This window comes from Hippopotamus amphibius, chromosome 8, assembly GCF_030028045.1.
Source record: "Hippopotamus amphibius kiboko isolate mHipAmp2 chromosome 8, mHipAmp2.hap2, whole genome shotgun sequence".
Lineage (NCBI taxonomy): Eukaryota > Metazoa > Chordata > Mammalia > Artiodactyla > Hippopotamidae > Hippopotamus > Hippopotamus amphibius.
Window position 1 is genome coordinate 24303999 of NC_080193.1, and position 15579 is coordinate 24319577.

At 42.9% G+C, this 15579-nt stretch overlaps 1 protein-coding gene across 8 annotated transcripts in view; it reads left to right on the forward strand.

Annotated features, from left to right (window-relative positions):
• Positions 1 to 15579, forward strand: part of GLT1D1 (glycosyltransferase 1 domain containing 1) — a 103790-nt gene that overhangs the window by 25463 nt on the left and 62748 nt on the right. For 6 of the 8 annotated variants that reach the window (XR_009055185.1, XR_009055186.1, XM_057746617.1 and 3 more), the window contains 2 exons: positions 8093 to 8144; positions 13964 to 14011. Coding sequence is in view for 6 of the 8 variants with exons in the window: in XM_057746617.1 (XP_057602600.1) it covers positions 8093 to 8144; positions 13964 to 14011 (100 nt within the window). In the remaining 2 variants the exon portion in view is untranslated. The remainder of the gene's footprint in view (positions 1 to 8092; positions 8145 to 13963; positions 14012 to 15579) is intronic. The other 2 variants (XM_057746618.1, XM_057746616.1) reach the window with 1 other exon arrangement.

Here is a 15579-nt window from a genome sequence, read left to right on the forward strand (position 1 = left end):
TTAGCACACAAATTAGGGTTGACTTTGCATCAGGTTTGCCCAGGTAGAATATCTTTATTTTTTCGGTTTTATTGAGATGTGACTGACATGCAGCACTGTAGAAGTTTAAGGTGTGCAACATGGTGATTTGACTTACATGCTGGAAGTGGTTATCACAATAAGTTTACTGAATATTCATCATCTCATATGGATACAAATTTAAATAAATAGAAAAAAAATTTTTTTTTCCTTGTGGTGAGAACTAGGATTTACTCTCTTCACTTTCACGTCTAACACAGAGCAGTGTTAATTATATTTATCATGTTGTACATTACATTCCTAGTACTTACTGATCTTATATCTGGAAGTTTGTGCCTTAGGTTGTCTCCATCCAGTTCCCCCAACCCCCAGCCCCTGCCTCTGGTAACCACAAATCCGATCTCTTTTTTTCTATGAGTTTGTTTGCTTTTTTTTTTCTTTTCTTTTTCTTTTGGCTGCGTTGGGTCTTTGTTGCTGCTCACGGGCTTTCTCTAGTTGCGTCGAGTGGGGGCTATTCATTGTGGTGCGGAGCATGGGCTCTAGGCGCGTGGGCTTCAGTAGTTGCAGCATGTGGGCTCAGTAGTTGTGGCTCACAGGCTCAGAAGTTGTGGTGCACGGGCTTAGTTGCCCCACGATACGTGGGATCTTCCTGGACCAGGGTTCGACCCGTGTCCCCTGCATTGGCAGGCGGATTCTTAACCACTGCGCCACCAGGGAGGTCGGAGTTTATTTGATTGGTTGGTTTTGAAGTGTGATTGGCCTACAACACTGCTTTAGTTCCCGTTACACAACATAGTGATTCAATACTTCTGTACATTTCAGGATGTTGCCCGTGATAAATCAAGTTACTGTATGTCACCAAAGATATTACAGAGTTATTCACTGTATTCACCACCCATCTATCTCTCTGATGATTTTAACTTGCTCATCTCTTAAGTTCAAACACATTTTAACAACCCTGTCCTTTTACTCCCCCACCCCACCCCCCACCACATTTACTGTTTCTGACATCATATTTTACATCTTTTTGTTTTGCGTTCCCTTTAACTACTTATCATGGTATATAGATGATTTTCCTACTTTTTGTCTTTTAACCTTCCGACTCGCTTTATACATGGCTGATTTACTGCCTTAGCTGTATATGTGCCTTTACCGACAAGATTTTTTTCTTTGGTAATTTTCATGTTTCTAGTTGTATCAAGTAGAATCTCTTTGACATGGCTCTTACCTCTACAGATGTCTGGGCTATACATAAACCATTTGTGAGAGCGACCGCCGAGTGGGTTTCTCAGGGGGGTCACGATGAGTATTTTGGGCAGGACAGTTGTTCTTTGTGGGGGGCTGCCCTGCGTGTCCCTGTCTCTGGATACCACATGCCGGCAGCATCTGCAAGGTTCTGCAACAATCACACACACCTCCCCACATGTCTGGTCCCTGGGATGGGAGCAGTTATTGATGCCAGTTGAGAACCCAGAGTTGTACTTCCCAACCGTTTTCATATTGAGGCATTCTTACAAAATGATGATATTTGTACAGCATTCTGGAGTAAACTGGGAGGCTTGGTGGAAAAAAAAAACACCCCATTTTCTCTTTATAACAATTACAGTCATGGGACTTCCCTGGTGGTGCAGTGGTTCAGGATCTGCCTGCCAATGCAGGGGACATGGATTCGATCCCTGGGCCAGGAAGATCCCACATGCCTTGGAGCAATGAAGCCCGTGCACCACAACTACTGAGCCTACGTGCCACAGCTGCTGAAGCTCACGTGCCTAGATCCCGAGCTCCCCAACAAGAGAAGCCACTGCACTGAGAAGCCCGAGCACCACAACAAAGGGTAGCCCCTGCTTGCTGCAACTAGAGAAAGTCCACGCACAGCAACGAAGACCCAACACAGCCAACAAAACAAAACAAAACAAAATTAAAAAATTACAGTCATAATAACTAACATGATAATAACAGCATACAAATCCTCTATGTTCATATAAAAATTGTGAAAAAAAAGAGCTAATGAAATCAAAAGAAGAAATAAATATGTGTGCATACCCAAAGCACAGAACTCTTCTCGGCAGACTTTCTGGGGTGATTCCATGGAAATGTCAACATGAGTGGGTGTGGTCTCTGCCTCCTGCGCTCCCACTGGCTGCTGCCAATACAAAGTCTCACCTCCATAGAGTCTCCCTGAATTGAAAGCTTACCGAGAACCCAGCACGTACTATTGAAGCATCCTTTGAACTCTAGTACCTTTTTGAATCATTGTGGAAAAAAAATCGGTGATGAATTTTTTTTATAAGTTTATTTATTTGGCTGTTTGGGTCTTTGTTGCTGCACGCGGACTTTCTCTAGTTGCGCCAAGCAGGGGCTACTCTTCGTTGTGGTGCACGGGCTTCTCATTGCAGTGGCTTCTCTTGTTGTGGAGTATGGACTCTAGGCGCATGGGCTTCAGTAGTTGTGGCATGTGGGCTCAGTAGTTGTGGCTCATGGGCTGTAGAGCACAGGCTCAGTAGTTGTGGTGCAGGGGCATAGACGCTCCGAGGCATGTGGGATCGTCGCGGACCAGGGTTCGAACCTGTGTCCCCTGCAATGGCAGGCGGATTCTTAACCAGTGAGCCGTCAGGGAATTCCAGGTGATGAATTTTTAAAATGTGGACACACTGCTTTATTAATTTTTTAACCACTTTATTAAGAAATGATTGATGTACAGAAAGCTGTATGTAATTAATGTACACAACTTGATGAATTTGGAGATTAGTATATACACTCGTGAAACCATCATCACAATTTATGCTATAACTATATCCATCACCTCCAAAAGTTTACTCCCACCTTCTTTATTTTTATTATTTTACTTTCATTTTTATGATCAGAACACTTAACAGAAAATCTACCCTCTTAGCAAATTGTTTACGTACAGTATTATTACCTGGAGGCTCTCTGCTGTACAGGAAATCTCTAGGACATGTTCACCTTGTACAACTGAAACTTTGTGCCCTTTGACTAGTAACTCCCTGTGTCCCCCTCCCCCACTCCTCCCATCCTACTCGTGCTTCCATGAGTTTGACTATTTTAGATTCCACGTATCGGCGGAATCATACAGTATTTGTCCCTCTGCGTCTGGCGTGCTTCCCTGAGCATAAATGTGGCCCAGGTTCATTCATGTTGTTGCAGATGGCAGGGTGTCTTCCTTTTTCAAGGGCAAATTGTACTCTAGTGCATGTGCACACCACATTTTCCTTACCCCTTTGTCTGCCGATGGATATTTAGATTGCTTCCATGTCCCCTGTAAGTGGCCAACCATAAATCTCCTGTGGCTCGTCTATAACCCTCGCATGGCTGAAAACCTGTGGGAATCCAGACCTCTTCAAGGTGATGTAACTTGCCCATTTCTGATCCGCACCAGAGACAGAAGCCAAGGTTCTATTGTGCAGCCTAATTTTTTTGCGGAGAAAGGTAGGTGTCAGTCTTGCCCCTTAAAACTAGGGTTACAAATGAATGGAATTGTATTTCAGCACTACTTCTTCCTGAAGGCTTCCTGGACATAAATGTGGCAATGCAAACTTTTTAAAATGGAGAGTACATTCTGTGTATGTGTGTGTGTTTTACAATAAGTAATGGTATTAAAACAGTGTCAGCTTACCTTGAAAGGTAATCTATCATTACAGGTTTTCTTCTTGTTGTTGTTCTTACACCCTAAAAATTTATTGCCTTTAGATTTCTGCAGTTTGTAATGCACTGTCTCATAGAAGGAAAATCATTCTGCTTGGGAGAAACAACATGGAATGAATTCATCTTATGATAGTATCATTAGCATATTTCATTGCGTTGTTATTAAAACATACATTGATTTTTATTTGGGGGTATTGACTGAAGTGAGTGGGCAGGGAGTTTGCATGCATCATAAATTTCTTGTCCAACACAATACAGTACACTTTTCTGTAGAACAAAGCATTGAACTTGTCTAGCTTTATAATGAATGTTTCTTTAAATGGTTATATTTTTCCTATAAGGTATATTTTTCAATTCTTCTAGTATTTAAAACTTTTTTAGGACTTCCCTGGTGGCACAGTGGTTAAGAATCCTCCTGCCAATGCAGGGGACATGGGTTCAATCCCTGGTCTGGGAAGATCCCACATGCCACAGAGCAGCTAAGCCCATGTGCCACAACTACTGAGCCCGTGCTCTAGAGCCCACTCGCCACAACTACTGAAGCCCGAGCTCCTAAAGCCCGTGCTCCTCAACAAGAGAGAAGTCACTGCAATAAGCCCGCACACCACAACAGAGAGTAGCCCCCGCTCACCACAACTGGAGAAAGCCCGCATGCAGCAATGAAGACCCAACGCAGCCAAAAATAAATAAATAAATAAATAAATAAATAAATAAATAAATAAATATTTAAAATGGGAAATTAAAAAAAAGCAAAACCTTATTTCCTGTATGGTATATAGTATGTGAACTTATTTTAGCATCCGCTCTTTGGCTTACGAATATTGTAATGAGTATTTGGTAGTTATAAATTCCAAAATTAAATGAGTGTTTGAAATTTGTGGAAATTGTTTAGTGAAGGCTCATCCAGCTGCATATTAGAAAAATTTAACATTGCCAAGCAAATGAGCAAAAGAGTTTGTATGAAATGAATTGCTTCACAGATACTTTCACAATTACAGAATCAATGGTACATGATGGGTTAAACCGCATGAAATTACTGTTTTGTAGGTCAAAACTGGTTGAATGTCGGTAATTTTGTATGGTTTTTGAGCTATAGTGTTACTAAAGATGTTTTTGACAAACAGAATTCTGTGTCAAAGTAAATATGTTTTGAAATGGCAGTATTCAGGCAAAAGAGCAAAAGTGGTAGTTTAATATTTTTCCTAAGAAATGTGTTATTTTATTTTCCTATGTTTACCTTAAATAGTATTTTTAAATTAATTAATTAATTAATTGGTTGCCTTTGGTCTTCTTGCTGCCCACAGGCTTTCTCTAGTTGCAGCGAGTGGGGGCTACTCTTCATTGTGGTTCGTGGGCTTCTCTTGTTGTGGAGCACAGACTAGGCGCTCGGGCTTCAGTAGCTCGGGGCTACTGCACAGGCTTCTTATTGCCGTGGCTTCTCTTGTTTGGAGCATAGACTCTAGGCTCGTGGGCTTCCGTAGTTGTGGCACACGGGCTCAGTAGTTGTGGCACACGGGCTCAGTAGTTGTGGCTCGCAGGCTCTAGGGAGCAGGCTCAGTAGTTGTGGTGCACAGGTCTCATTGCTCCTCAGCATGTGGGATCTTCCTAGACCAGGGCTCAAACCCATGTCCTCTGCATTGGCAGGCAGATTCCTAATCGCTGTGCCACCTAGGAAGTCCTAGATGTGTTATTTTAAATGTCTTTATCTTCCAAGGATCTTTGGGCTAGAAACTCTCTTAAAAGATTATGTGTTAGGTGGGTGTAAAGCCAGGGCGCCTGTTTCTATATGAGGAGCCACAAGAAAAACAGTGTTATCTGCGGCTCTGGAATGTGACGTGTCTGACAAGTTACCTCCAGTTCACGCCTCTGAATCCTAGAACATTTTCACGTGCACCCTTTGATGAAAACCTTCCCAAGACTCTCATCCTTCCCTGCCGTCTTAAGCCGATGCTGTAGCTCCTCTTGATGCCTCATCTCGGGTCCCCGAATGAGCAGGACGTGATGGTGGGGACGGTTACATGGGGTTGGGGGACAGTCACAGCCAGCCGCTGAGCTACAATTCAAACAGTCAGCTCCACACACCTGGGATGTTTTCCTTCTCTTTCCTCCCTTACTCCATCCTTCCCTCACTGTCACCTGCCTCCTGTTGGAATTTAAGGCGGAACTGTTCCCTTCTCCTGCATATTCACTCATTCAGGCTGCAGATATTTTTGTCCATCTCCTGGGTGACAGACACTCCAGGGGCTGGGGAGGTGGCTGCGAGCAGAGCAGCGTTCCAGCTCATGTGGAGCTGACATTCTCACAGGAAGGTAGAGCATCACGCTTGCCAAATGAGTGGATTTAACTTTCTACAAAAGCCACCCTGAGGATTGCACTTGTGCATTTATTCATAAACGCTGTTACGGGGTAAAATGCACACTTTTTGTATCCTCACTGACCTTATTCTCTGTTCAGTGGCTCTTCTTGGCTTTTGGGGTCCTTTTCGAAAGTTCGAGGCTATCACTGGCCACGTGGGGTGCACTGATGTCTTGCAGAAGTCCTGGTCGTGATGCTAGTACTAGTAGAAAATAATAATAGCAAATGTTTTCCAGATGTTAAATGAACTAGGGACCAGGAACTGTGGCAGGCAGTTTACATGCATCGTGTTCTTTGATTCTTAAGTTTCTCATTTTTGTAGTTCTCCACAAAGGAAGGTTTCTACACTATCCTTACAATTGCTATTTAGTTATCTTTCTCTGCTTTTTATCCTCCTTTCTTGGGGCAAAGTTGATGCGCTCAGAATATAGTTTATTTATATTTCTTGCCAATGTTCGGGGTGGGGGGCATGGAGAGCACCTCATAACCGATGCCAGCAGTCTGATCCCTGCTGGGCTCTGAGGCAAGGTCTGATGTGGTCTGGTCCTCCTCACCCACGTTTATTCTACCCAGAGGGAAGGATTCCATATTTCTCCCTTAAGCGAGGGTCATGTGATTAGCTGTGTCTGTGATTGGCAGCTGGTTGTGGGAGAGCGGGGAGGGGGAAGAAGGAAGGCTTGAAGACACAGGACACAGGCAGGGGGACACAAGCTCCCCTTTCCAGGTCATGCCAGTGGGAAGGAATCATCTATTAATGGTTCTTTTATCTTTTTTTCTTTTTTGGCTATGCCGTGTGCAGCTTGTGGGACCTTAGTTCCCCGACTAGGGATCGAACCCGGGTCCCATCCAGGGAAGTGCCGAGTCCTAACCACTTGACAGCCAGGGAATTCCCCATTAATGGTTTTTTGCCACCACAATTTTTACTGCACCGTTTGCATAATGACGATTTTCTATTTCTACCACAACTACATTTGTTCATTGGAATTCTATATAAGGAAGAGTTGTCGGTTTGACCCCCTTTACTTATTCAGTTATTTAGTGACATCAACATGGACTCATGGCTATTTATTTTATTGGAATTTATAGGCCACCCATCACTCCTCATTTATTTTGGTGCCCAAATCACCCAAGCCATGGCCATTGGCACTTTTTTTTAAGTGTACAGCTCAATTTTTTTAAATTAATTTATTTAAAAAAATTTTTAAATTTATTGGCTGCATTGGGTCTTCGTTGTGGTGTGTGGGCTTCTTATTGTGGTGGCTTCTGTTGTTGTGGAGCATGGGCTCTAGGCATGTGGGCTTCAGTAGTTGTGGCACATGGGCTCAATAGTTGTGGCTCATGGGCTCTAGAGCACAGGCTCAGGCTCAGTAGTTGTGGTGCACGGGCTTAGTTGCTCTGCAGCACGTGGGATCTTCTCGGCCCAGGGATCGAACCTGTGTCCCCTGCATTGGCAGGTGGATTCTTAATCAGTATGCCACCAGGGAAGCCCTTGGCGATATTTTGAGTTGACTTTTGCCTCCTTTCCACAAGTTCTTGCCATGTTTAGGCATTTTCTTACTTTCTGACCCCATAAGATGTGTCCTGTTTCCTTCCATGTGTACCCAGCTCTGCTTCTGGACACAGGCATTTCTCGATGAATGGGGACATTAACATTCCTTATCCACGAATGTTCAGTAAATCTTGATCACTTTAGCCTAGTCTTCCTTTGGCAAAGCCAGTGGCCTGGATTGCCTGCCCCTGAATCCTAAGTTCCTTGCTTCTCTCCTGCATCTTGCTTTCTGGCTTTTATCTGTGCTTCTCTCATCTTCCATGGAGGAAAAGGAAACATAGGAAGTTTTGAGCTTCATTTGCTTATTTCCTGCAGACAGAACTTTTTTTTTTTGGATGTGAGTGGAGATGAAATCTAATAGCCAATGACCAGGACTAATAAAAATTGATCGCACTGTAAATTCAGCTCCTTACCTGTCTCTCACAATTTGTTCCAAAGCGTTGTTTCACAGTTATGTTAATTAGATTCTGCCCTGATTGTTTTCATTATTTTTGCTCCCTTTCCTAGGTTTGCTGTCGCTTTCACGGAGTCAATGAAGGAAACGGCACAAAGGCAGTGGGTACGTGTTCATTTCGCGTTTTGATTTGGGTTTGCTGGTGAAGTTGCGGGGCTGGGCAACAGAAAGGCAGTTTTATTAGAGTTGACAAGGTTCCCATAGGCACTGCCGTGGTGGCGCAGTGGTGTATTATGTTTCCCATATATTGATTTTTTTATGTGGGTAGATACTCCTAAACCTTTGCTGTTTTTTTTTTTCCTTTCTGATATACTTCTTGAATAGCAAAGATAGCCTCGTAGCCAGATCTCTTAATGCTTTGTGTTAGGTGAGCTGATGCAGGTTGTGAAAGAATTCACAAAAATATTAGCAAGAGGAGGAAAAGTTTTTATTCACTTTCCCAGGGAGGAAAGAGGCCAGATGCATAGAGTGGCATCGGCCCCGAAGGGTGGGGGTTTGAGTCTTCTTTTTTTTAATTAATCAATTATTTTATTCATTTATTGGCTGCATTGGGTCTTTGTTGCTGCGTGGGTTTTCTGTAGTTGCAGAGAGCAGGGGCCACTCTTCGTTGCAGTGCGCAGGCTTCTCATTGCAGTGGCTTCTCTTGTTGTGGATCACGGGCTCTAGAGCTCAGGCTTAGTAGTTGTGGCGCACGGGCTTAGTTGCTTCGTGGCATGTGGGATCTTCCTGGACCAGGGCTTGAACCCATGTCCCCTGAATTGGCAGGCAGATTCTTAACCACTGCACCACCAGGGAAGTCCTGGGGGTTTGAGTCTTGTACTGAGTTTTGAGGGTAAGGTGCAGGAAAGAGGGGGTGAGCTCATGTCTATTCTGGTCTGCAGCAATATCCAGGCTGGGTGTATCTCTGGAGGATGTGGTTTTGCCAAGAATAATCCTGCTGTCTTCAGTAATTTTCCAGTTCTTGGGTGTCTGGGAGATACTTAATAGGGGCCCTTGATAGGTGTTACTCCATTTTGAACCGTATTGGGTGGGTTTACACTTTGTTTTCCTTTTATGTGCTCCGATGGGATGATTTACAGACTGCACCATAAATGTTGCAGCATCCTCGTATTGAGAATAGCAATCCCTTAGGTGGCAGCTGGAGCTTGCTAGGTTGGATTCTTTATTTGAAGAGCTTTAACGAGCGGAGGGCTTTGTAGCTCTACAAGTTAATGCACTTATTGACTTTTTAAATTCATTATGACTTGGCTGGGGGGTGAAATGAGCTGGCAGGAGCCTGAATCCTCCGTGGGGAGTTCTGTAGAGGCCTGGTGGGGCCGGTGTCTGCAAAACTAAAGAAAAAGCCGGCTGAAAGGTCACTTTCCTCGGGGGGACCAAAGGCATGAGGCTATTTTCTCAGATGGGGACCCTGGCAGTGCGCCTGGGCCACCAGCGTTGTTGGTCTCTGGGCTTTGCCAGCAAACCATTGTGCAAAGCACTTACGCCCTTGTCCTCTGGAGGCATTATTCCTCTTGGTGGCATTTTACAGGCTGTGCACATTCTTCACCTATAGGATTTCACAGTGTGAAATCTAATGCTTGGAAACAGCTGCAACAGGACAAGGGCAAACCCAGTCTTTGTGGGACTGCTGGTCCTTTACCAAAGCCCAGAACCGTGTACACGTGAACGTGAAGATTCCCTGCAGCCAGAGTGTGCATATTCCTATTTTTCACCTCAAACTCCCCAGGCCAAGAATCGAGGGTCCATTTTTCAGTGCGACGTAATGAATGAAAACCAGCAAGCTTCCTGGCTCCGAGTTTCATGTTTGTATCAGTCTGACTGCCCATCTGCCTTACGGCAGTGACGGACCAGTGGTTCTCAAAGGGGGGTGCCCGGGACTCTTTCAAGATCTGCAGGAGGTTACACCCGTTTTCATCATAGTGCTCAGACATTATTAAAGGCATGATGGAAGGCAAAACCCTTTTCACCACGTGAAGAGCGGTGGCAAGGAAAACGGCTGACGCCTTCATCCTCATGAAGGCAGGGGTACCCGTCTGCACCCGTGGCTTAGTCACCGCCAACCACTTGTAGTTTAAAAAAAAGAGCCAGTTCCACTTAAGAGTGTCCTCGATGAAGCATATAAATGATTCATTTTTATCAAATATTAACCTTTGAATGCATGTGCTTTTTTTAACGTTCTGTGTGATGAAATGGGAAGTACATATCAGCTCTTTCTGCTGCCTCTGAATGAAGGATGAGAGCTGTCTTGAGCAATGGCCCTGGTGGGATGTTGGGGTTGCAGACTGAACCAGCCACATCTTAATACAATTTTTTATCTGAGAGACTGGTAGTCAAACTATGGTTCCTCAGACATAGGCATTTGGCAGTCATTTTCTTAAAAATGAGTGAATCGAGTGAGTCACTTCAAGAAAAATAACAGGCAGTATTTATTGCCAACGTTATAGAATTTTGTAAGCCACCAGGAGGTGGACAGCTTCCCCTTACATCCTTCCCTGATGAGATCAGTGATTGTGTTAACAAATGTGATTTTTTTTTTTTTTTTGGATGCTGCATAATGAAATGGTTCGACATCTGGAAGATCTCCTCACTCAGTGAATCAAAATTTTTTTCAATGACTAATAAGTGGCATTACAGAATCGTGCATAGGTAACAAATACACCAAAATGCAAGATAAATGCATGGGTTTGAATATCTCACGGTATGATATAATTTCAGGTTCCATACTGCAACTAACCTTTAAGAAGATACTGTTTGTTGAGTTTTGCTGTCATGGCCAAGAATAATACCTGTAATGATCTGAAAAGGCTCATTAAAGACTCAAATTGCTCTGGGCTTCCCTGGTGACATAGTGGTTCAGAATCTGCCTGCCAGTGCAGGGGACATGAGTTCAAGCCCTGGTCCGGGAAGATCCCACATGCTACAGAGCAACTAAGCCCGTGTGCCGCAATGACTGAAGCCCATGCACCTAGAGCCCATGCCCTGCAACAAGAGAAGCCACCACAGTGAGAAGCCTGAGCATCGCGATGAAGAGTAGCCCCCACTCGCCACAGCTAGAGAAAGCCCGCACGGAGCAACGAAGACCCAACGCAGCCAACAAATAAATAAATAAATAAATTTATTAAAAAAAAAATAAATTACTCCTCCCTTTTCCAACTACCTATCAGCAAGAAGCAGGAGTTTCTTTATACTCTTGGGCCAAAACAGCATATGGAAACATTGAATAGAGCATCAAATATGAGCCTCCAACTGTCTTCTATTAAAGCCACATGTAAAAGAACGTGTTTCCCTGTTGAAGCGTGTTTCTCCTCCATGATTTTTCCCCTTTCCCTAATTTCTCAGTTTTCAGTGTCCCCTTTGTCTGTACAAGCCATGTCCCTCCAAAACTAGTAGAGGTGCGTTCACTGCTGTATCAATTATTTTTTGCTATGTAACAAATCACATCAAACTTAGTGCCTTAAGACAGGCCTTTATCATTTATTCTTTGTGGTGCCTGGGCATTTCTGGCTGGCGTCAGCTCTGCGGGGCTGGGTGGTCCACCGTGGCTGTGCTCACATGCTGGAGCCTCGGCTGGGGTGGCTGAGACAGTGGCCGTCTCTCTCTGTGTGGTGTGTCACCCTTTGTTAGGCTCAGTGGCAGGAGAGAGCAGGCACCAGTGCTCAAGCAGCCTAGAAGCTTCTGCCTGTGTGATGTTTGCGACTGTCCTATTGGCCAGAGCAAGTCAAGGATGGAGCTGTAGCCTCTACCTCTTTATGGGATGATCGTCAAGGTGGCCTTGAAAAAAACAGGGATGCAGGGAGGGCACGATTTATTAGGTACATTTTAATAATCTGCCACACTAGTGCTTATCCCTCGAGATGATAACACCTCTTTTCTTTGCTTTTCTCCCCATGTGGTTGTGAGTTCTTCGAGGACAGGGAAAAGGTGTGGTTCACTCCCGCATCTCCAGAGGGTAACATACCACCTCGCGTTCAATAAATTTTGTCCAATTGACTTTGCCAGGAATGGATCCTTCTTTAGAAGTTTTTATTATAGAAATGTCCAAGCATATACAAAAATAGCAAGAAGAATAGGGCGAACTCCTATGCATCCACCACCCAGCTTACCATTCTCCAATCCTTTTCTTTTTTTTTTTTTGGCCGTGCTGTGAGGCTTTTGGGACCCGGCCAGGGATTGAACCTGGACCACAGCAGTCAGAGCGCGGTGTCCTAACCACTGGGCTGCTGGAAGGATTATCTTACATGTCAGGATTAAGTTGACCGTTTGCCTGTCACCCAGAAGGTCAGCCACACCCAATCTACCCTAATCCTGGGTTAACAGTCCTTGTTTTCAGACAGATACTTTTCCAAATATAATAACAAAGCATTTGAAGAAAAAATGGAGACGTCAGCAAAAATTGTTTGGTCTTGGATAATGATGTCAGAGGCAGTATCATAAAAACTCATAAAAGAAGGGATGAATTTGTTTTTATAGTTTAAAATGGTGGAGCTTAGTTATTAAATTCGAGTATGAACTTGTTTTTCAATGCAGATTTAGTACTTTTTTTGGCGGGTGATTTTTCAATACAGTTCAGCTCGATACCTTTATTTGGTTAGTTTTTGCAAATGAAAACTAGGTAGAAGTAATACAAAGGTTCATTGTTCAGCCACATCTATGTAGCGCTTTGGGATGGATTTTTCTGGAGAGAGCGCTTGTAGTTACGTGTTCTGAACAATGATGCAGTTTTTGAGTAATTAGGTTTTTGAGTAATTAAGGTTTGTTCTTCAGTATCGAACTGCCAACTTTGTTTTTAATTCTTTCTTCTTTATTTTGGTGAGTAGGCTTGACTCAGGTACAAACTTAGTTAATCCTACCTAATTATTATCAAACCAGAATCAAATTCCAATAATCCCAGATTAGCAAGATTTATGGCCTTTGCTTCTTACTGCTTTTGTGATCTCATGTAGAGTCTGTATGAATAAGTATAGTTTTGAGCATAAAATTTGGCCTAAAACTTGTATTTTCTCAAACTTCATTTATATAAAAACATCTGCTAGCTTTTTTTTTTTCAAATTTTCTCTTTTTTAAAAAAAAATTATTTATTTACACTGCATTGGGTCTTTGTTGCTGTGCGCGGGCTTTCTCTAGTTGTAAAGAGCAGGAGCTACTCTTCCGTTGTGGTGCGAGGGCTTCTCATTGCAGTGGCTTCTTGTTGCGGAGAATGGGCTCTAGGCTTGCAGCCTTCAATACTTGTGGCACGTGGGCTCAATAGTTGTGGCTCGCAGGCTCTAGAGCACAGGCTCAGCAGTTGTGGCGCACGGGCTTTGTTGCTCCGAGGCATGTGGGATCTTCCTGGAGCAGGGATCGAACCTGTGTCCCCTGCATTGGCAGGTGGATTCTTAACCACTGTGCCACCTAGGAAGCCCCTATTACATAATATCTTAACTGAAGGCTTTTCTCTCTGCAGAAGCAATGATTGTGATTTAATTTGTCTCCATTGGGTTCAAAACCCCACTGGCCTATGTAAAGTTTAACTGCACTGTTCACATGCTTTTTCTAGTAAGTACTCAGCTATGAAGACTTTCTCTAAATTCAAATATTTATTTATGAACTATTTTTAAAAAATCTTGAGTTTGAGTAAATATTGTTTGACGCAGTTATCGAATTCAGAAAAAGCAAAGTTGTAACCAAAGTGGCACATGGGCACACTTTGCTGAGGTTAGTGCTGAGCTAAGCTTCCTGGTATTCCTACCTTTTAGTGATTTTTTGATTTTTTTTAAATTTGGAAACTTTGAGTCACTGCCTTCTGGGACCTAATATATCTACCCTGCCTTGGCGCTCGTTAAAGAAAAATAACTTTCTGGAAGCAGTTAGGCAATACCAGAGAGTAATTTTACTTTCATTGTGTACACCTACTCATCAGAATTCTTTTGGAAATTGAAATGCAGAAATCGAGACAGATCTCATTGGCTGTCACATGCCTGGCTCTGGCACAGGTGAGCTCTAAAGGACGATGTAGACGTTAATTCTGTTCTAATCTGAAAGAGCTGCCTCTCACCTCACTGCTGAATTATGTTGTCCTTTGAATTACTTGTTATTTCTTCTCCTTTGTGCATGGCCCCTTGCTTTGTATCTGATCATCTCTGAAAATCACATTGACAACAGCAGGAGCTACACAGACCACATCTTTGAGTATAGTTTCTATTGTAATGGAAACTTAAAAACATTCACCTTCTCTGTTTCATCTTTGGAAACCCTAGTTTGTAGGCTCACCCTCCCCACAGATATCCTGTAAGCGAAACTCCAGAGACTGGTCTTATCCTAGGAAGCTAATCATTTTTAACAACTTCTATTAAGATTGGCTTCCCTCCAAGATTTCCTGATAGAACTACAAGTGTTCTTTACATTTTTTTCCCCCGTGTGAGATCCCTGGGAATCAAAAAGTTTTAAAGGAACTGGAAGGATGGAAAAGTCATCAATTCCAGATCATAGATTCTGAGTTAACGTTTCCCACAATCTGGGGCACAAACTTTTGGAAGGACCAGAAGCATTGCTCTAATTCATCCGATGGCTAAGGCAGAGAACAGGAGGGGAAGCTTTTGAATAAAATCCATAACGATTCCATGTTATTTACTCCATACATTTAACTGTATGTTTTTTGTTTTTTTTTAAATCTTGGGAATTTCCCTGTTGGCATTCCTATTTCTTGAGTTGCTAGACTAGATTACGTGTTACATAGTCATCCTTTGATTTTGCCCAGGGTTGTTTTAGTTTCATCTTTATGGCCTGTTCCACGTCGGATCCCATAAAACTGGACCCCAGTCCTGTTCTCAGATTTCCTCCCCATCTCATTTGTGGATTTTTTTCCCTTTCTTGAAAAACCTTTCTTTGTCTGGTTCAGTTGCAGGAATTCAGTGACAAGGCTGTGCCCTCTCCTTTTTATTCTGAACATCATCATCATCATATTATTATTATCATAATTCTTGCCACACCTCCTGGCTTGCGAGATCTTAGTTCCCTGACCAGGGATTGAACCTGGGTCCCAGCAGTGAAAGCACTGAGTTCCCCACCAGGGAATTCCCTGAACATTATTTTCTTTCCTTACTTAAGAACAATTTCTAAGGGAAAAGAGAAGAGGGGAAAAAAGAAGAGAACTGTGACCCCTGAAAAATGCCCAGTTTCTGTGTTTTGTGATGTATATTGTAAGAGCTTTACACTTACAGGCCATGATTTCTTTTAAGTAATTTGCAACTATTTTAAAAAGAGTTTTAACAAAACCATCATCAGAAGTTGTCATTAAAAATTAATATTTTTGCCACCTGTAGAGGATGAAATTGTGCATAGAGTTTAAAAAATAATATTTATTGTGGTTTCCACTTGGCAGAAAATTTAACTTCAGAAGATTATATTAATCAAAGAGTGGAAAATCTTTCTGTTGTTGCTGTCTGTCTGGTATTCCATTATAAAAAGGCATAAATGGGCATTTGGATCTGTTACAAAGTCACATGTATTTATAGGTATTTATCCAAAAGGGCACTGGCTTTTTATATTTACTACTGGGTCA